Genomic DNA, 23,762 nt, shown 5'->3' with positions numbered 1-23,762 from the left:
GATACCCAGATAAAATATTTAATAGTTTTTAACTATTTAAGAGAATATGAGAGAGAAGAGAAGAGAAGAGAAGAGAAGAGAAGAGAAGAGAAGAGAAGAGAAGAGAAGAGCTGGCTATATAAATTTGGGAGTAATCTGCACAGAGATTATAATTTTGGAACACAATGAGATCAGTAAGGAGATCGACTAAAGAGAGTGGAAAAGTCAAGAGAGCCTTAGGAATGACCACACTTTGTAAATGAAAGAAGAGACAGAGAGAATTAAAATGTTATAGAAGAAAAGGGTAGATGGGTTGTAGTGTCCAGATCCATAGGGATTTAGAAATATGAGTGGAGAAAAGGCCACTGGTACAGAGCAGTTAAGATATCATCAATAATCTTGGAAAGAACAATTTCAGTTGACTGGAGTTAGAAGCCAGATTGCAAAGCATTTGAAAATTCTGTAGGAGACAACAAAATGAAAGCCACGTTAAGTAAAAGGATTTTTTTGTTTGTTCATTTTAAAGGATGGAAGAGACTAGACATGTTTCTAGGCCAAAAAAGATGGATCTTGTGGGTTTTAAGAGATTGATTCAAAATGCAAAAGAGGAAATAATCAAATGAGCAAGCTCCTTAGAAGGAGATCAGATCAGGAGAATAAAAGGTTGTGGTGAGACTTGGCAAAGTGCAGGGCCATCTCTTGCAGTATAGAGGAAAAAAGAGAATGATCAAATGATGCTTCAAGTCTACCAAATTATAAAACTCTGGATGTGGCCTTCAAGTTCATAATTTTTTGGAGTCTCAAAATCATCAAGGGTGCAATCTGGCAATAGCTTTTCTAAATTGAGACCTACAAGGAATTTTGGAAGATATCTACTCCACTATAGTTAAGCCTATATCAAATAATAACAGCACAAATGGCATTTGTTTTTTTAATATTATTATATTATAATATTATTTGCTAGTGAGAATCCAGATAGAAACATATCAATAACATGTCCTATCATTAATTCATGTATTTAAGGGGCAGCTAGGTGGCTCAGAGGATAGAGAGTCAGGTCTAGTAATGGAAGGTCCTGAGTTCAAATCTGATCTTAGACACTTCTAGCTGTGTGACCCTGGGAAAGTCACTTAACCCCAGTTGCCTAATCCTTACCATTCTTCTGCCATGGAACCAGTACTTAGTGCTAGTTCTAAGTCAGAAAGTAAAGTTTTTAAAAATAATCATCATCATCAATGTACTTTAGTCCATCATTATTCACCACCAATATATTTCATTGCCAATAATTCTTCAAAGATCCCTAAGATAATAATTAAAAATGAAAAAGTTCCTGCTTCCTTCTTATGACATTTATTGTAGATGCTTTTTGTGTGATAAATGACAGTCACATAGGAACTGTGGGGAAAAAAGAATACCTTTTTTTCTCTAATCATCCTATGCAGGAGCATGGCTTCAAAAATGTTTAAACTACTTTATTCTGTCACTGGATCAATGCTGAGACTAGAGTTTAAATGGTAAAAGATAAATAAATAAATGAAGAAATCTGAAAGTACAAGTTCACATTCCATTGAAACTTGAAGGTTTACAATTTTTTCTCCAAATATATCTCTTTCTGTCTCTGTCTGTCTGTCTCCAATACCCCCATTTCACAAGTGAGGATACACACCCAGAGGTGCAAAGTAATTTGCCCCAAATAATTTAGCTTACAAGTAATAGGCACAACTTCATTTTGACTCAAATGTTCTTTATGTGATGAACTGCTAAACTTATTTATTCTTTGATTTATTTTTTGTCCTTTCAATTAGTTTTCAAGTTTCTGCCATTAAGAAAATCTCCAAGTAACCCAATCAAATTTTCTTACTAATTATTAAAGTTAATATAGTGTCACTCTCTTTGCAAAGCACATAGCTGCTGAGATTAAATAATTACTAGTGTACTCTCTGAGTTATTTAATAAAAGAAGTTAATATCTTAAGAAGGTTAAATCTTTAATAGAAATTAATGCATTATGAAGCTTAAGGGAGGCATCTAGTCCTTTTTCTGCCTCCCTAAAAACAATGTACGTTTTCTTTTAAATTATTAGTAAAATACTGACCTTAAAACTAAGGCAATGAATAATAATATCTCAATGATTGTTTTTGTTTAATTTTTTACATCTATTTCTATTTGACTGTTTTTTTCTATAGTCTATGGCAGAGATGGGCAAACTTTTTAAAGAGGAGGCCAAAGGAAAGGAAATGCTCCTCTGTCCCTCTGTTTCTAAAGCAACTCTTTCAAAGTTTCATTGTCTTGTATCCTACTCATTGTATTCGTCAGATTAGGAATAATGTCACTGCCAGACAGAACATTTCAGGGGGCCCCATCTGGCCCCTGGGCAGTAGTTTGCCCATCACTGGTCTATGGTATAGTATTAAAATTTGAGAATCTTTGCAAGTTAACTGATTCAGATTCAGTCATAAAATTCTCATGATATTATCCAAGATTTTGATATAATTGCATAGTTACCCCTATTGACTTACTTACTTAGAACTTTCAAAACATTAAATTTCCATCTTACCTGTCCATTTTCTTAGAAATTTTAATGTATTTCCTTTACTTGCTCTATTCAATTTAATTCAGACATGTATTAAGCATCTTTTTTTGAGATAATAATAATAACTAATGAATGCTACCATTTATATACTGCTTCAAGGTTTGCAAAACAGAACCATGGGGGACACTAAAAGATCTCTGCCTTCATTAAGTTTATGGTCTGATGAGGCAAAACAGATTTGTTGTTATTGTGTCCTACTCTTTGTGACTCCATTGACCTCACGGTCCTTGGACTTTTCTTGGTAAAAATACTGGATTGAGGCAAAAAGAGGTTATGTGACTTGCCCAGGTTCACATAGCTTATAAGTATCTGAGGCCACATATGAATTCAGTTATTCCAGGCTCAGTTCTCTATTCACTGAGCTTCTTAAGACAAATTCTCAGATAATTAGATATAGACCAGAGGTATATGATCATGATTTCATAATCATGAAAAATAAGCTCTTTAAATTCATGCTCCCCATTAAAAGCTATTGTATATTTAAAATTTTTTTAAAGTATCAGATTTCAAAATCATGGTAAAATTTGGGGAAAATTCCTTCTTGAAATCATGCCATTATTTTATCAATCCATTTTGCTTTCTATTTGACATCACTAGGTATATTGAATTTTTAGGTATGTTGCCAGCCACATCACATTAGAAATAATTCAGAGCATTCCAATGTAGGGCAACTGGGATTCATCAGTATAAGTGGATAAATGAGGAGAGCAGATGTATGACACACTTTAACAAGGGTGAAAAGTTCAAGAAATAAGAGTATTAAAATATTTGATTCATTTTTTTGTGTGAGAACTGCTATTCTTGGATGCTAATCTAGCTAATTATAGATAGGTATCACTTTAAAATTACATCTCTGTTAGTCTACTGACACAGCTGTGTCAAATTAGAAAATCTGTGCTTCTCAATCTTTACCTATAACATTTCCATTTCTCACAGGCTAACTCATGAGCAGGAATTCCTTACAAACAGTGCCAAACTGAGATGAACAATATAATCGAGTCCAAACAGGTGAAGGGAGAAGGGAGAAAATTAGTACCAGACATAACATTGATGAAGATAATTCCCAGGATCAGTGGAAAACTAAAAAGTATTTGACTTGGCTTAGCCTCGCTAAAGGTCTCTTCAGAATATAAAGGAATGCTACTTTTGTCTGTCTAAAGAGAAGTTTGCTCATTTCAAGTAGATTTATAATTAATTCAAGTTGCACATGAACACTAAAGGTGCTAAAATTCTTGAAAATTTTAGAACTTTCAGAATTACCAATAAAACTGATGGAATAGAAGAAGAAAATGATAAAACAGAGAATAATAGCCACCATTATTATTAAGTATTTCTCACGGTGAAATAATTAATTGCAAAAGGAATTGTCCTCCAAGGAGAAAGATATTATTCATTTTAAAGGTTACCAGTATTTTTATTTTAAAATATATGTAGAAACAACATTGACGATTCTTCCCAATTAGGATGCCAGATGGGAAATAGAAAGCAATAACATATGTCCTTTAAAAGTAGCCTTCAGAAAGCCACAGTTCTGTATTTTTTGCTTTTTTTTTGTATACTGTGTAAAGGAAAATTTAACAATTATTTTTCAAGAGTTAGTGAAGAACATAATACTCGTGGGAAACTATCCACCAAACATCTGTTTTCTCTGCCAATCTTCCAAAACAGACAAGAGCAAAGCCATGGGGGAAAAGTGATTTAACCATATCACAATTCTTTCCTACTAAGATTGTTTGTTTTTTGAAAGGCTAAGCCAAGGCATCCAATGCTGAGTTTCTGTATGCACAGTATTAAGAATTTAAGCTCTTTAAAATAAGATTGAAATGTTTCAATTACATCTCTATTTATAGTCATTCTAAGGGCCAGACAAACCTGCTATTAGATATATATCCAGTGTCATCCTTAACTCCTCACCTTCTCTCACTGTCTCCCATCAGCTGCTGAGTCCTGTCATTTCTCCCTTGTTAATATATCTCTTGTATAATCATCCTTCTCACCTCGGACATTACCATCAGCCTAGTACTATGATGGTGAACTTATGGCCAGACGGCATGCAGAAAACTTTGTGTGGACACCCAAGACTGTCACCTGCAGAGCTGCTCCCCTCTGCCTCTCTACCACACCTCCCTGTCCCTCTGGACTTCCTCCCTTCCCTGAGCAAAGCACTTGGGCCATGCCCCTCACTTTCTCCCACCCTGACTGGGACTAGGGGCTACAGAGGGATGGCAGGAGAGGAGCTCCTCTTCCAACACCAGGGTTGGCCTCACCCCGTAAAAGATCCTTCCTTCCTGCTCAGCCACCAGTCTTGGGTGAAAGGGGGGTCACCCTGTCCCTCAAAGGCTAACTGTATTTCCCTCCACCCCTACATACCCCCATGTGAGTATGTGGGTCCCAGCTGTAGGAGGCAGCTTCCCCTGGGGCACAAGCTGGCCAGGAGCTGGACCTGCCCCCAAATGCAGAGGGCAGTGGCACTGGGTCTCTACCCTCTAGCTTTGCCCCACCTTCCTGGCCCACTGAAGCCCTGCAGCAGCCCCACTGCTCAGCCAGCCCCCAGGGCAGCTGGGTACAGGAAAGGGTCCCCATGGCTGCAGGCAATGACTTCACCAGACTAGAGCTGGCTAGGAGCCTGCCCCCTCCCACCCCATTCAATGCAGGGGGTTGGGGGATGGCACATAGTGGGGTGGGCATGGGAACACAGTCTGGAAGGTGGAACAGGGCACAGGACAGGTTCCCTAAAAGGTTCACCATTACTGCCCTAGTACAAAACCTCATCACTTCTCACACAGACACAACCTTTCATTATTCTCTCCATGTCAAACCTCTCCCCACTCCAGTCCATCTCTTTTTGCCCCCATAGAAAACAGTATGTTTTCTTTCAAGAATTAGTAAAGTACTCATTTGCATCATAGCAGTAATCCTGCTACCTTTCCTTATTCAGTGAACTCTAAAGGCTTCCCAAATACCTCCAAGTTCAGACATAAATCCTTCCTTTAAAGTTCTTCATGAACTCATCTCCTCCTCCTGTCTTCCTTCAAGGCTAAGCTAAATTCTTACCTTCTGGGGGAATACATACATACATACATATATATATATGTATGTGTGTATAAATACACATATATACATATGCACATACACACACATATGGATCAGGCTACAAAGAACTTTAAAGGACCATTTTATATTTCAACTTGGAGGTAATAGGGAGAAACTAGAGTTTATCGAATGGGGTTGGGAGGAGGTTACATGATCAGACTTGTACTTTATGAAGATTTTAAACATGCATACATGGAGATGTATGTGTACATGGATATACATAATACATATATAAATGATATAAACATATATATATATATATAGAGAGAGAGAGAGAGAGAGAGAGATGTTTATATGTTGTCATCCTCATAAGATTGTGAGCTCCTTGAAGACAAGATCTGTTTTTGCTCTCCTTTTATCCTCCACAAGTAGCACAGTACAGGGTACATAGAAGGAATTTATTTAATGTTGCTAAACTTGTCCTGAATTCAGATCTGACCTCAGACACTAGCTATGTGATCTTGGACAAGTCATTTAACACTGTTTGATTCAGTTACCTCATTTGTAAAATGTACTAGAGAAGGATATGGCAAATCATTCAAGTATCTTTGCCAAGAAAACCCCAAACTGGGATTCATGAAGTCAGCCACGACTGAAAATGAATGAAAAACAAAACTTCTTGACTTACTCAAAGTCATGCAGGTAATTAGATCAGAGAAATTATTTGTACCACTGTATCCCACTTTTCCTCAAAAACATTGCTTTCCTACTTAACAAGTACATTACGATGATTAATGAGAAAAACTAATAAAAAGTACTTCAGATTCATGGGAGAAGTATAACATAAACCTTTTAAAAATTATCACAAAACTTTAGTGTCTTTAGACTCTAGAGAAAAACAAATTTACCAAAATTGAGGCTTGTATAAATATTTCAATTGTGACATAAACTACAAATTCCGTATTATACAGAGAATATAAAAAATGTACTTCCTATGGGAACTTGATTTTAATTACTTGATACTTATTGCATATTCAAATTGTCCAAAACCTCAGTAGTTTTGTGCTTCTCACAAAGAGAAAATATGAACATATCATCTCTTTTCAACCTTTTTATCATCTAATTTTTCTAATTAATTAATATTCTTAGTTGAAATTTTAATTTGTCACATTTTGAGCAGAGCAACCTTATTTATTTGATATATGAAAATGGAGTGAAGTGAAATATATGTTGTGGGAAGTTCTGTGGATGGCCCCTTCCCCTTGACCTCAATCAGAAGAGCCCGTCTTTTTGAAATGAATCTTCTCAGTGTCACTGACAGTGAAATATTTAGAATTACCCAAGAAGGGCATCTGAAATAAATCACTCTACTGATTGTTTACTGACCTCTCCAAGACAGTCACCTCTCAGCTGATGATACTTGGGCTTAATATCAATGTTGTATATTGTTTAGAAATACAGTGTGCCCAAAGCTTATCACTTCTTTGTCAATTTTTGTAAATATACAAAGTCGGAAATGGCGATAGGGTGGAATTTTTTTTTCTTATTATCTTAAAATATGGAGGCAATTTATTATAATTAATTTAAGCTAAATGACTGATGCGATAATTTCTTTCATAAATTGAAATGCCAGATCATAGGATAATAGTTTCTTCATTTTTTTAAAGCAAGCTTAGCAGCATGTTACTTAGTGCTAGCATAGTTTATTATTTAATAGCTGAAGAGATTTTTTTTCAAAAATATACCCAAACTGAATTTTATTTCTTATGGTGTATGTAGGGAAAATATAGCATAGTAACTTATTGATATAAAAAAATCTAAGCTTTTGTAGTCAGAGTAATTTCTTAATATGTAAATTTGCTTTTAAAAATAGCTGGAAATTCACAGCATTCTTAACACCATACACAGTGAGCAGATGGTACTGAACTCCAAAGCTGAGTTTATTAAAGAAGTGCTAGCAGCTCAAGTGAACAATGTGCGGGGTAGCCATATTTGGATTCTAATTTGTTCCCTTTTTGATTTTACTGATTCCTCTATCAAATTTTTAAAAATGAAATCTTAATATTAAGATATTTTACTGCTGATGAAATGTATCAGGAACTCACAGCAGCTCTATTAAATACCAAGACATTGAATATATTTTGGACAGTCAGTATTTTATGTCCCCACCATAACAGAGTTAGGCAAATTTGAGAAATTCGGGTGATTTAATGCTAGGTTTGTTTTCAGATTATCTTCACAGGGAAAGGTCTGGTCTATGAAATGAAGTCACTTGACACACTCTTCCTTGACAAATACATGATATTCCTTAATGTGCTGTGTTTTATGTTCCATTACTATAAATTTCCTTTTGTTTTAGAAGGAAAATAGTAAAATATCATGTCCCTTTCTTGAGGTTCATATTCCTTATAAATTTAAACTTCCCTGTAGAATTTAGACTGGTGGGAATCAAGGAACCAATTTATTCATCATTCAGATGCTGTCTACATTTTACTAAAACACATGTTTAATTCAGCAATGGAAAATTTAAAAGGCCAGTCTTTTGAGGTCTTCTTTCAGGCCCAGTGCTGGATGCCATTTAGAAATAGCCTTAACTTTTTTTATTGCCCCATTTTATTGCCCCTTGAGTTAGAAAAATCCTCCTTTTCACTCAATAGTCTTTATGTACAAGCCTTTAAAGATACGGGCAAAAGAATCCCCAAGACTGTGACAGGCACAAAACTACCCACAGCTGCCAATTACCTATATAGGATTTTTTAAAGGTGAATTTGAATATGTCCTGAATGCTGAAGTTTAACTGGATGGGAAAAATTACTTCTTTAGTAGGAGGTCATCTTTGAATGACTATATTTAAGCAGTGTGGACTTACTGTGTAATGAGAGAGAAAAAGAGAGAAACCATGAAAACTAAGATGAAATAGTACTTGTGAGGGTAAGAAATAAAGTGCCATCAGAGAGTCAAGAGTACTGCAAGAGAATATTTGTAATCTGGATAGGGAGCTGTAGGTATTAAGAATATGGTGCCAGTAGGAGTAAGCATGATAAGTGTTTAGACTTTGAACTAGACCTTAGGGTCATCCTTATTCACCTCATATACAGTAATACTTGTGTTATAGGATGTATCAATAAATATTTATTAAACTATGTTTCTATGTGTTTGGCACAAGAGTTAGGGATACAAAATGAAACAAAAGAGAGTGGTGTGCCTTCAAGGAACTTACAATCTAAGGGCAACATGTAAACAAATATATACACAGCAAACTATACATAGGATAAATAGGAAATAAAAGAGAGAAAGCACTGGAATTAAGAAGGGTTAAGGAAGACTTCCTGTAGAAGGTGGGATTTTAAAGGAAACCATTGTGTTCAGTATTCAGGGTAGAGGATGGAGAATATCCCAGATATGGGTGATAGCCAAAGAAAATACCCAGAGCTGAGATCAAGTGTCTTATCTGTGGAACGGCCAGGAAACTAGTGTCAGTGTGGATCCAAGAGTGGTGTAAGAAGACTGGAAAGGTAGGAGGGGGGTAGGTTATGAAGATAAACAGAACGTTTTGTATTTGCTCCTGAAGGTAATAGGAAGGAAATCTCTGGAATTTTACTGAGGGGGAGTGGAAATGACATGATCAGAACTGGATTTTGGAAAATCACTTTAGTGGTTATACAGAGTGGATTGAAGAATAGAAAGACTTGAAATAGGCAGACTTGTTAATAGGTTCTTACAATAATCAAGGCATGCAGTGATGAGGACCTGCACTAGAGTGGCAGCAGTGTCAGGAGAGAAGGGGGGGGTATATTTGATATCTGTTGGTGGTAAAGGCGAAATGAACAGACCTTGACGATGGCTTGGAGATGAGGGGTGACAGATAATGAATAATCCAAGATGACTCTAACATTGCAAGTCTGAGGAACTTGAACGATGATTGGCTCTCTGCAGTAATATGGAAGATAGGAGGCAGGTAGGGTTTAGGGGGAAAGATGATGAGTTTTATTTTGGACATACTGAGTTTAAAACATCTACTGGATATCCAGTCACAGATATCTGAAAAACAGTTGGAGATGACAGTTTAAAGATAAGCAGAGAGATTGAGGTAGGAAAGATAGATTTGAGAATCATGAGCATACAGATGATAATTAAATTCATGGGAACTGATGAACTGGTTCTTTACATTCTTCAGCAGGAGAAAAGAATCAAAGCTGCAAGGTTGTCAGATGCTTTACAATGTTCAGAGATTCTGAACATCGTATGGAAAGAGCCCAAAAACATTTGGTCTGCTTTTATTTATGGCAGAACTACATAATACAACAAATCATAAGTATTCAACAGATCTGGATTATAGTACATTTGCAAATTGTGGAAATTTTTGGAAAATTTTCTTTCAATATATCCAATGCAAAACAGTGTTGTTGTAGGATGAATGCCAATGTGATTAAATTGTAGTAAGCACGATAAAATGATAAAGCCCATCTCTGACTTCATGTCTTCCAGTATGTTTTGATATCTGATATTTGTATTTCAACTTTATTGCCTACATTACTTTATAGTCACATTTCCATTTGCTATTTGGAGATTTGCCTATTATAAAATTAAACTTGACCTTTGCATAACTGATAATTGCAGAGGTGACAATTTCCAGTAACTAGTTTCTGCTGGGAAATGGGAAGCTCCTATGGCCTAAATTTGTTTTTGTCCAGGTTGACCTTGTGGTTTGAGAAAATATTTCATTGCATGCAGGCATTTCATGCTAGAAGAATCAGAGGAAAGAAGCAAAGAACTAAAAGATAAAGGCAGGGAAGGACATAAGATTTTGAGACGATAGTTAATTTTATTTTTTAAACCCTTACGTCTTAGCATTAGTACTAAGTATCAGTTTCAAGACAGAAGGGTGGTAAGGGGTAGGCAATTGGGATTGAGTACTTGCTCAGGCTTAGATAGCTAGACAGTGTTGGAGAACAGATTTGAACCCAAGGCCTTCCATCTCTAGGCCTGGCTCTCTATCCAATGAGCCACATAGATGACCATCTTTTTTATTTATTTTTTAAATCTACCTCAAAATAGTTCCTCCTGGAAATACTAAACAAACCCTAATTCAAGGTTATTTTAATCAACCAATCAAGTTTTTTAAGGTCCTAAAGTTATTAAAGTACTCATTCAGGTAGTATTTAATAAGAAATTTTCTGAGGATTGTAAAATCAAAATTGTGAAAACCAAAAGCACAGATTTTGAATAAAATTGAATTTTTGTAATTATCTTAAAGTTCAATTTCATTTATAGGTGTATTTTAACTGAAATTATTAATATCTATCTTATGATTAATAAAAATTTGTCGATACATCTGTGTAGGTTTCTCCCTTCCAAAAAGTGTTTATTCTCTTTAAGTAAATGTAGTCTAAAATTTGCATTAGGTTTAGTTTTGAAAGGCTTTATTTCATACTCAGAAGAGTTTTATCCATTAAATAGCTAGAAATATCTCTAATGGTATTTATAAATATGGATATATTTTTGTGTGTATGTGTAACTGTATTATGTATATATTACTTATATTAAGTGACTACAATTGACTGTTACATAAAGATGTGAGATGTAAAGATATCTAAAAATATAAAGCATTTGATAACCACATGGCATTTTAAATTCTAAATCATTTATTTTTTGTAAGATAGTAAGATACAGATATGTCATTTCTGCTTTTTTTTTCCTCCAACATTTTAGGCAAAGGAAAAAAAATGAGATATGCTAGTAAATTAGGTCAGGAAAAAAATCCCTGCAAAGCATTCTTTCATTATTAGATTTTGACCAATACAGTCTTCAGCTAGTTCATTAACTGTTCCACAGGGTGGCAGTAATACAATATGGAACAATTGAATCAAAACCTATCTACAGTGAAATATAGGAGGAATGCACTAAGAAACTAGCTCTCTTATACTAAACAACGTTGATTTCTACCTGCCTAGCATAAAGCATATTACAAATGTATTTTTAAATTTTTAAAATATTCGTGTAGACATTTAACTATACCTCTTTTGGAATCTGCAAAATATTTTGTGAAAGACCAGTTAATTTCTGTAATAATTAACGAATGAGTAGTGGTGGCAAGGGTAGCAAAACTTCTAAGTGTCTCTGTTTTGAATATCAACAGAAAATGCTCTTGAATAGAACCCTTGTTGAATATTTAAATTTCCGAAAAAGATTATGTAGTTCATCATTGGAGGAAAGGAAAGCACTCAGATTCTGTCTATGAACAGTAAGTGAATTTGGACAAGTTATCTAACCATGGGTGTATACTCAAGGACATTGTACTATTTGATTTCTAATTATTTCTGGCTGTAAAATCAATGACAGATATCTCACACATATTGAGAACCATAGATCAAAACTAAGTAACAATCAGGTCATGTAGCAAAAACATCTTTTTAATTTATTTTTTATAAGTTACCATTTAATTTTGCATATCACAGAATATAATATGTAACAATGATATGTATCATGTGATTTATGATAAATGTTACAACAAACACGCTTATCCAGAAGAAAGAAATTCTTGCATTAGCTATGTCCAAAAATCATGTCTCATTCTTTTTTCCCACCCCTCCACAAGAAGGCACTAAATCAGATATAGGTTGTGCATATATTATCATATAATACATAATTTCCCTGTTCATCATGTAAAAAAAAAAGGAATCATTGAAGAAATAAAGGGAAGAAATGGTATGTTTCAATCTGGATTTGTCATAAGTCCCTATTTTCAAAGATAAGGAAAAAAGCTCATGAAGGTTATACCACTTCTCCACACCAATATTAAGGTTAAAAATAGGATTTGAAACCAGTTCCTCTGACACCAGTCCAATTCTCTTTCCATTCTACCCACACTGTCTGAATCAAGTGGCTTTGTACAGATCTCAATTATATCATTTCTACCAGTCGTATTAATAAAGGAAAGTGAGTTAATTTTTTTCAAAAGAGATGTGTCTGTAGATTGTTTTATTTATTTGTAGGTATACACTTATCTTGAGCCTAGATAATTAATATTTTAGGTGGGGGAAAACAGATTTAGAAAAAAATCTACACGATGACAAATGAAAATTAGGAGAGGAGGCGAACACTACTTAATACGGTAATTATAATTACTCAAGCAAAATCAATTTTGATAGGATGTCAGAGGGCCCTTTGTAAATAGTGAATAAAACAACAGATAAAAACATTGGACTAAGTTCTTTTCCCTTTGGGACGTTTGGAAAAAAAAAAAGTTAAAACAACCAGAATTAAATATGACAGAGTGTACACTTCTATAGCTAGCCAAGTTCCTGCCCTGTCTTATCTGTAATATCCTCTGCTAGCTTCATGTAAACAAATACATGAGAAAAAAAAGCAATGCATTTGAAGTAAAACATATGCATATAAACGAATCTGGCTATTTTGACTCTTTTTGCAGGGAAGAGAGAATGGCCTTGACTGCAGACTATTTGACTGATAACATCATTCAAACATTGGCTCTAGACAGTTTTTTCGGTGTTAAAAATGCATGCTTTTCATAGACTCAAATATAATGATTTCACAAAGTTTCCCTTTGTCTTTGCTTTGCAGCCTTTGGTTGTAAAAATGTTTTGATTTCCCATTCTATCTTTGGTGAGAATAAATCTACTTACAAGTATAACATAGTTATGAGGCTCCATTGGTACCAATCTGCTTTTTTCTTATAAACTCAATGAAGTTATAGATTTCTTATAAAGAGCTCTTTCCTTTATTGAAATTAATTTTTGGAAGTGATATCTATAGCTATCATTTTAGTTTGAACCTATATGGAGAAGACTCCAATGAAGAACATATAAGGAAATGCATTAATTAATAAAAGTTGTGTCTCTTAAATGTTTATAATTATAGCAAGAGAAAATACAGAACATACCTAATTAGAGCAAGAACAAATATATTTATTAATAAATAGAAGCAAAACTTCACTTGTGAAAGAGGCCCAAGTCATTCCTAAAGCTTATGACATTTCTTCTTTGCCTCACATTCATGGGAATTCTGTTAAAGATATTAAATTTAAATTGAATTTTCAGTTAAGGGTGACAAAATTGTTTAAGAATAAATTTTCTTTATTGCTTTAATCTAAATTACATAAGTCACTCTACCTTAGAAAAATGTCCTCACCAGAGATAGATTAACCTCTGAATGACAGAAAGGAAAACTCAATAGTTTGTTTCAAGGATGAGAGAGAAAGAAATAATCTGCTAAACCAGAGTCTAGGGAGACAGTGAGTTAGAAAACAACAACAACAAAAAGGTACAAGGAATTATTTTTCTCTCAGGCTGAAAAATTAACAAAATTATCATGTTGGTAATTTAAACTCTTCTTAAATATTCCCTGCCAAGTGGCTTCTTACACTGTTGGCCAAGGCAAACCGGGAAATTCAATCCTACTAGTCAGGGATGTTCTGGTATATATTTAACAATTGGTTTGGAGGTGGAAGGGGTGGGAGGAATATGGGAAAGGACGCACAACATACTTTTGAGTTTAATCTGCATTATTAACATTTTCACTATCACTTCCTTAAGTCTAGGAATCAACAAGACAGTAAGTCAAGACTTAATTTCTAGTGTCTGCTGATTAGTGATATATAAATGCTTACACTGACAAGTTAATAATTAGCTCTTGTGAGCCAGCATGAGCTGGCTCCAGCATACCCTGAGACACATTAATGGATGGATTTTTTTCCCTTGTCTATTTGATGTAAATGGAGTCGATTCAATTCACTTCAGTATCAATCACTGGAATTACAAAGTTAAAAATGAATGAATTGGTCCCTGTGATCAGTCAGCTTACATTCTCCTAAAAAGAATATGTGTTCCAAAGATAACCAATGTCAAGGTGGGAGGTAAAGTACATATAAGGGGGGGGGATGCAAAAATCAGCAAAAGTTGTTTTTAAGAGTTTATATGAGGTGAGATTTAAAGAAAGAGAGCATTCCAGGTATGGGGGATGAAAACATAAAATGGAATATAGAGTTTCGTATACAGGAAACAGAAAGAAGGCCTTCTAACACTATAGATCTTACGTTTAGGAATATCAGTTTTGATAAATGTGTTGAAGCTGGATATGAAAATGAGCTAGGAGATAGGCTGGATAATTGAAGACCAATTAGGAGACCATTGTAAAAATGGTTCAGGCAAAAGGTAATAAAGATGTGAATCAGGGTAGTTGTCCTGGAGAGAATAGAGGAATTATAAGAAATATTATTTAAGTAAAATCAGCAAGCATTTGTGATTACTTAGATATGGGTAGTTAATAAGAATGACGACTTGAGAATGATTCCTAATCTGTAAAATGACAAAGAGGATGAGGGTACCTTTGACAGAAATAGAACAATTAGAAGGGGAGAGTTTGATGCAACTTAAAGACTATTGGAAAGTACATTTCACAGTTTAATTATAGAGCCACAATTTGGTAGAGAGGGAAGTAGACTGAGCAGGGGTGGTGGTTGGGGAAATTAAGGAGGTGGGTAATGACCAGAGGTTTCTGTAATGATAGAGAATAGATTTCATTAAAATGAGGCATGGTGAGAGATGGAAGGATAGGAGGTAATGACCCAGAAGAATTCAGACTGATGGATGGTGGAGTTGGAAAACTTGAGAGTTATCAACTTTGATCATTCTTTGATGGGACTGAGGCAAAGTGAAAGTACAGATCTTTAGAATTGGGGAGGAAAAACTAGGGGAAAAAATTTAGGAGACATCACCATGCAAATTGAAGGGTTGGGATGGGAGGGTAGAAAGAAATGGTAAGCAAGACACTGAATCAGTCACTGTGGTTCTGAATGAAACTGTTCACAAGTAATCATAGCCATAGTTTCTATAGTGAACTATTGATTTGTAGTGACATCTAAAAAGGGGTATGCTGGAGTCCATTTCTGCTGGCTCTTAGGAGCCAAAAGTGTTAATTTTTGGCATAAGCATTCACACCTTGGAAATTGGCAAATGCTATACAAATCAGGGCTTGATTTATTGCTGAATTTCTAGACTTAAGAAATTGATAAATAAAATGTTAATTCAAATTCAATTCAAAGTATGGTCTGCGTAATTTTTTTTTGGCAAGCCAGTTGTTAAATACCTACAAGATACCTCCCACACACACACACACACTTCTATATAACTGCTATCCAGTAAACAAGAATCAGATGTGAAAATTTCAAGATTTTTGTGTCCTGGGAACCTGGATTAAAGAGAAAATGTTAGTAACTAGAAAAAAATCAAATATCCTATATCAAAATAGATACTTAGCATGTGTTTCAAACAAAATTTCTGCAATATATCATTTGCCCTTTATGTTGTAAGCCAGAATTAGGAATTATAGGAAGTCTTTTTCACTAATGTATTCTATTAGCATGAAGAATGATTTAGAGATAGTAGTCTAATTAACTTTTCTGAATTAGCTAAAATTCAGTCACATAATCTTCCTCAACGTTTCATAGTAGGGATCAAATGAAATAATATTTGCAAAAGATTCAGCACAGAGTCTGAAACTATATCAATGATTATTTCTTTCCCATTCCCTTCCTTTTCCTTTCCTTTCCCAATAGGAATTTCAGTTTTACAAATCATTTGTTTAGTAAATTGAATGTATATGTGTGTATATGTTAAAGTGAATCATTTCTATTTTAAATATTTATATACAAAGTATCATATTTCAAAAGTGCTATATTACATATTAGTATATTGAGTGTGTGACACAATATTAATATGCATGATATATAACAACATATGTAACACATAGGTTATGTATATATGATATCTCTATATAACACATGCATATTAACATATATTATCACATCTTAACATAAGGGTCAGGTGCTTCAACTGATGCCAACATTTTATCTTAATTTTTCTTTGAAATAAAAGTATTCATCATATATATTAGATTCTTTGCCTTGATTCTAAAAAATGTTGCCCTTTAAGTAGTCTGAAATGTCAGTCCTTCTAGGATAGTACTTTAGTACATATTAATATATAGAACTTTAGAAATCACTTCATTTATAATCTCTTAAAAGATAAATTATTCAATTTTAATGCTATAAGATCATAATAATTTTAAGATTGTTTATTAGAATGCTGAGTATCTGACAGTATTGTTATTAATGGATATGTGAAATAAAGGGTTGCATGTATTTCATGTATTTTTAGATTCTAATTAATTTTAAAATTCTGCATAAAAGTTTTGAGGAACTGACTTCATTTGCCTTACAATCTGATTGGCTAACCAACTCATTGTACATTTTTTTAAAAAATCACTGCATGTAGCATTCTGATGGGCCACACTAACACATTCATAATGAATGCTTTTTTTTTTACCATATTTTCTTACTTCAGGGAATTATCAAGGTGCTGGTGACTTGGGTGAGATGTAAAAATTCCTTATTTTATAGACTAGGAGCTACATACAACTTTCAAACTGAGATTTAGACCTGGGGACTTTTTTTACTTAATACTTACAATGTTTTTTGCAATCTTATTGGTTCAACCCGAGAGAAGAAAAACATGTAAATGGATTTTCCTATTATTGCCTTCAACACCTCCCTTTTCACTTTTCAAATTTTTTGCCATGTTTTCATTTCTTTTTCAATTGCCTTAATGTTTTCTCTAACAGTTGTGTGTGTTGTGTTTATTTCATTCAGGTACGTGTATTCACCTTTTCAGTTGGTCAACATAATTATGACAGAGGACCAATACAGTGGATGGCCTGTGAAAACAAAGGTAACTAAACTATTTTTTGAGTATACATGATGTAAACATATTTAATAGAATTGTTAATCTAGATAAAACTCTCAGAGGAAATCTAGTCCAACATTTTTATTTTTCAGATAAGGAAATTGAGACCCAGAAAGATTTTGACTTGTCCAATTTTATACAGGTATTGAACAGCATAGGTGGGATTTGAACCCATCCCCTATTTGTGGTGCTTTGCCAATGCCTTTGGAACTCTTCCAACATTCATGTTTTAAATAATTGAAGGAAATGCTAAATTTCAGTTATAACTGTTAGTGAAAATTAAAAAATGTCATCTTTTTTCCAACTAAATTCAGTGACACTCCACCCCCACCCAAAAACGTTTGCAGAGACCCACTCAGTCTTTATTCCCTTAGATTAAGAACTTTTTTTCTCTTGAACTAATGTCCTTTCCATTGTTCCACCCTGCCTCATAATGTATTTCATAAGAGGCTACATTCTATAGTAGTAAAGTAGAAGGTTTGCAGGGTCTTATACACACTAGTTTTGCAAAGAATCCATAAGTTACATCTATCTTGAACAGTAATTGAGATAAACTTAAGACTTAAAGTATATCTTCTGAGAAATCAGCAGTAAGACCAGTCTACAGTGGCAGTTGAAGTAAATATTAGGATAATTCAATTCCAGGTCCTTCTCTTCTACTTGAAATATCAGTGTGATTTTCATTTTTCTCACTACATTTTCCTGATGCAGACCTGGTTCAAATTAAGATAATAACTACCATACACTGAGGGAACTCTTAAGAAATATGAATTAAATTGAATTGAAATAAGAGAAAATTCTAAACTGGCAAAAATTTCCAGCTCAAGTATAAGGAGAATGAGTCAAAAACTGGTGAGTCCTTAGGCTAATAGAAATTTGATATTGGTTCTTCATATATTCCTCTGACACTATTAAAGCTATAATTTACCTTGAAAATTATTGCTTTATCTAGTCAAATGAAAGTTTAATGAAAGAAATATGTAAAGATACAATACTACTGTATGGTTCAAATATCAGTAGGGATCAGAACTGTGATTTAAAAGTCTAGTAAATTCCACAGTGAGAAACCCCTTCTACGAACAGAAGTTGATACTTTGATCACAATGTGTTATCTAAGAAAATCATTAGGTTATGACTTGGTCAACGTCCTGTTGCTGAGCTAAATTGCAGCAGAGGCAGTATTTGATTCCTTCCATCTTTCCCCAAAATATGATGTGAACAGATTAGTTTAAATTTTTTACTTTAATATTTATTAAGCATCATAAACATGCTATATTTACTATTAAGATGAACTTTAAATAGATAATTACACTAGATACTAGTCAATTTAAAAAAAATTACCAATCACTAATTTTGTTCCTTCTATGAAGGTATTCATTGGATTATACTTTAGTTTCCTTACTGCTTTAAACATGTATTAAAATTCATTTGTTATTACTTTTCAAAAATTAGAGAATTATAGTGTTCTGTTTTATGTTCTGTTTTGTTCCCTACAAACACATCAGATATTAGCTGGTAAATATAAGAAATAGATTTCCTTAATTTTTGTTAATAATGCATTTTTGGTTCATTTCAGGTTATTATTATGAAATTCCCTCCATTGGAGCAATAAGAATCAATACTCAGGTAGGACTATGATTTCATACTGATTTACAGAAGAGCAAGATTTTATTTTTATATGAAAATGAAAAAGCATAATGGAAGATAATCAACCATATAAATTGCATTGAATATCATGAATACTTTATTTATGTGATTGTTTTTTCTCTTTTAGCATTTTTATTTATAATATATTCAATTTAAACAAGATGCACATTTCTTTTTATCTTTATAATAGATTAATACAGTAGACAAGAAACCTGGTGAAATTTAGCTTAAAGTTCAACTATATAGTTTTAATTCACTTTTCTTTGCAAAGGTTTTATTGTGACTTTGAATGATATGAAGATATGTATATATGCATTATAAATACATGTATGATATAGAAATAAAATATATACATTTATATTATGATATGCACAAATGATACATATAGCTAAAACCAGCATTATATATAAATATAATAAAAAATGTATGCATAGTATAAAATATATCAATATAATATAGCTATGTAATATGTATATATGTTATAGATCTAATATACACATGCATGTTCTATCCTATTCAAGCATATATAACATTTGCATAAAGATATAGATATATGATAGGAGATTCTTAAATTCATTAAAGCCAAATTACTTATAGTTTCATGACAGAGCTGAGGTCATATAGTGATAGATTTGAAGCCCTAAAACAATTTAAAGGTTATTGAGTCACCTTCTTCATTTTAGACATTAGGAAACTCAGGAAAACAATGGTTTAAAAATTGGATCAGTCTCTCACAGGTACTAAGTTTATGAGATTAAAGTGAATCCAAGCCTTCCCAACTCCAAGATACCATGTTATGTTTTGGTGTCAGTCATAGGGTCATAGACAGAAAAGACCTTGGTTGCCTTTTGCAAACCCATACCTAAGAGAAAATACCAGCATAACATACATGACACATGACAATCATCTAGCCTCTTCTGAAAACCTCCAGTGAGACAAATCTCACTCTGTAACAAGAGAGACAATTTGAATTTCTGGAGATCATGAATTCCTATTTTTTCCTTATGATAATACTATTGTTTGCCCTTTACAACATACTCTAAAATACCCTAAAGTCAGAATGGAGCATTTCAAGTAGCTATGTGATTGGATTTACTTAACTATGTATCAGAACTATCATATAATGGCTCTACTCATTGTCAATGATTAATACAAGAATTTCCTAGATGTCTATGGCACATTATGTAGCATCTGGGGTATGACTCCTTGGAAAGTTCCTGCAAGTTTAAGTATTCTGGGGATCCACATTTACTCACAATCCTAACTCAGAAGCCCCTATTAACATGTTCCCTTTTTCTAGGCAGACAGGAGATATAATCGGTTCAACACAAAGGCTTTTAATAAAATAGCATAGAAAGAAGAGTATAAATAGGACATTTCTACCTAAAAAGTGTTCCTCATAAAGAGAGAGTTATTTTCTTGAGCTTTAGCTGTATGGACCTTCTCTCTCCAAAAGGAAAATCTCAGTCTCTTTTGGAATATAAACCCACCACCTAACTAAATGAAACCAACAAGCATTTAATCTGTTTTTTTAAACTTTCTGTATTTGGAGCCAAATTTTCCAGTCCTTTGTTTTAAGGCTATATTTAGACTATTATTTTAGACTATGTAACTCAGAGCTAGAAATTTCCAAGATCCTTTGATATCTCAGACAAATGAAGGGTTAGGGAAGAGCAAGAAGATAACCTCTTAGATAGGAGTCAAGTTAAGAGATTACCTCTACATCAATACTTTGTTCCTAATTCCCATATTTTTTTATTGATATATGACCACCAACAAACCTCCAGGCTTCAGAGCTTCTACAATCATAAAGTTCTGTTCAATTAGAGCAGAATTAGCTGTGTATCACTAGGTTTGAGCGGGAATTATGTTCATCTATGGCTTGACAAAAGATAGATAAAATTATTTAATCCCATGCAAATTCACCACTACCACAAAGTTGTATTACAAACTAGTTCAAAGTGAAAATTTCAGTGAAATGTTGCTTGATAAATTTTCTGCAAATCAGGATTCCACTCCTGTATGCCATGTGTATCATTTCATTCCTTCCTGAATTATAAATATAATATATTCTCATGTATACATATATATGGTATGTTGCATGTACATGTATTTTGTATATGTGTGTAATACAGAAATGCATACTTCATATATACATATGCTTGTGTGCATGTTTGTGTATATTTATATGACTGGCATACACAGACACATATGCATTTTTGGCACAAATTTAGTACCCACAAGACCCAAAGAACAGCTAGATATATTTTTGTTTGTTGAGGCATCATTTATTATTGTTTATTGAGGAAAGTAGGTGACAGAGTAGATAGAATAATGAATTTAGCATGAAGAAGAACTATTTTATACACTTTTATACACTTACTAACTCTGACTTAAGTAAGTGATTTAATCTCTTAGCCTTCATTTCCTTATCTAAATAGCACCTACCTACAGTACAGGATTGTTGTTAGCATCAATTGAGATAATATAAATGTAAAAGTATTGGCAAACCTTAAATATTGCATAATTGCTACCTTTTATTGTTACTACAATGTAATTAAATAGTCTTCAACAGTAGGTAGTATTCATCGAAGCACACTATATACTAAGAATAGAAATTACAAAAATATATGAGGTGGATGTTCTCTGTACCTAAGCAAGTTAAGAAAGGGGGGAAAATCAAGTTTTGATATATCTTTTAAATGAATTCAAATTTTGGGATTATATTATTAGTAGTATTATAAGTAAAATGAAATGCTTGGAATAGTTTAGAGGTTTTTAATCTAGAGTCTATGATCTTGGGTCTTCATTTAACTTGATAATTTCATTCTATATTATTGTTTTCCTTTGTAATGCTTTTTATTTTCTTTTATCCCTTTAAAAACATTATTCCAGGATGGGGTCTTGCCAAAGGGATTGTAAACATAAAAAAAAATGAGGAATCCATGGTCTAGAAGATCTTTAAAGTCCATTTCAGCTCCAAATTTGTTTAATTCTAACTTCTGAGAGAGGACAGATTTAGCTCTCACCATCTACATACTAAAAATACATTGCAAATCAATTTTGTGGTGAAACGGTCAAAATGAGTTTCAGTGATAGGGTGGGACCCACAGATTTTCAGTAAGAAGATTTCCAAAGAGAGATTATGCTTAAGTTAAAGTCTTTTGTTTGTTTTTTTTTTCAAATGAAATAGAAAAAGCAGACAAACCAAAACTTCACATTTCTATAGCAAAATCCTAGATCGATTATTTACTTACACCATAAGATGAAAGAATATAAGGTAATTTCAGTAATTATATATCATTTTTGTAAGATATTTGACTACTCATTATTTTTGCTTAAAAAATCCTAATCTCCATTATTACAGAATGAAAGAAGTCTACATTTTTAAAATAAAACAGCAGCTGCATTTGAGTCTACTGTGGAGAACTGGCTCAGTATTCATTTATTTGTTGATATGTTTAAATGCAATTTTGAATTTCAGCCAAAGCCTGATATGAAAGCAGACTTCAAATTGCTTTATTTATTTGTTTTTAAGATCAGCACTCCGCCCTGTAAAACATAATTTTCTGTAGTTCTTTTTATACACCAATCTACAAGAAAAATACAGAATTATCTTCTTTTTATTCCTAATAAGAATATCCTGATTGTTCTAGGATGAGAAAAAGGGTGGAATGTTGCCTAAATAGAAAGAACTACATACAGCTGACTCAAGGGATGATAGAAATATCACTTTACATAGTTCATGGTAGTGATGAAGTGAGAGTTTTAAAATTCATTTTCCCATTAAGTTAATCTAATTTGACTTTATGTGGATTGACTTATTTATCATTTGTATAGGAATATTTGGATGTCCTGGGAAGACCAATGGTTTTGGCAGGAGATAAAGCCAAACAAGTCCAGTGGACCAATGTATACTTGGATGCACTGGTAAGATTTTCTGGTGGTTTATTTTTTTAATACAGAGATTAGTGTCATAATTCTGATATGCTAATGATTTCTACCTACTACTCTGTTGGCATTCCCTTGTCTTTGTCATCTCCCCATAAATGTGACTCTCAGAACCCATCGTTATGACCTAACTTTCTAATTCTCATTAGATAGATTTGTATTTTTCTTTATTTAAATATATATGTATCCATGTACATATAAATATATATACATATATATACACACAAGTCTTTAAGTTGATTTGTAATATGGGGAAAGTATATGATTATCTTACATGAATAATTATGAATTTTTATCTTCCCATTTAGTAGGTCATTATGAAATAGCAGTGACAAATGTGAAAATGAAATAACCTTATCATTTTAATGTTTACATTCATTTTAACAATGTTTAAGCCCCTATTTATGCAAATAATTGAACTTTAAGGACCAATTTATGTAAATAAGACACTATCCCTCAACATATTAAATATACATTGATTACACATATACAATATGGATAACATACAATGATTACAAATATTTAGTAACTCTAGGGCATAATGGAATATTTTTAACAGTAAAAGAAAGGTATAAAGTGCTATGTAACTCTCCCAAGAGTGAAGAGTTCATTATTACTTAGTAAATAAGTACTTAAAACATTATTGTTCATTTAAACCTAGTTCTACATATGAGATAAAATTCTGTATTATGGCCATATCATTTATTTTTTTATTATCAAAAATCATTGATATTTTGTTCACTTTTCAAATTGTAGTTTCCTGGGCAGGTAGCTGATATATATATATATATATATATA

At 33.1% G+C, this 23,762-nt stretch overlaps 1 protein-coding gene across 1 annotated transcript in view; it reads left to right on the top strand.

Annotated features, from left to right (window-relative positions):
• CACNA2D1 (calcium voltage-gated channel auxiliary subunit alpha2delta 1) overlaps positions 1 to 23,762 on the top strand; it is a 644,980-nt gene that overhangs the window by 543,840 nt on the left and 77,378 nt on the right. Inside the window, exons 13-15 of the mRNA XM_044679055.1 lie at positions 17,273 to 17,351; positions 18,943 to 18,992; positions 22,854 to 22,943. Coding sequence (XP_044534990.1) covers positions 17,273 to 17,351; positions 18,943 to 18,992; positions 22,854 to 22,943 — 219 coding nt within the window. The remainder of the gene's footprint in view (positions 1 to 17,272; positions 17,352 to 18,942; positions 18,993 to 22,853; positions 22,944 to 23,762) is intronic.

This window comes from Gracilinanus agilis, chromosome 5 (genome assembly GCF_016433145.1).
Source record: "Gracilinanus agilis isolate LMUSP501 chromosome 5, AgileGrace, whole genome shotgun sequence".
Taxonomy (NCBI): Eukaryota; Metazoa; Chordata; class Mammalia; order Didelphimorphia; family Didelphidae; genus Gracilinanus; species Gracilinanus agilis.
Note: the sequence above shows the minus strand (reverse complement) of the source record. Positions and strands in the feature narration are given on the sequence as shown.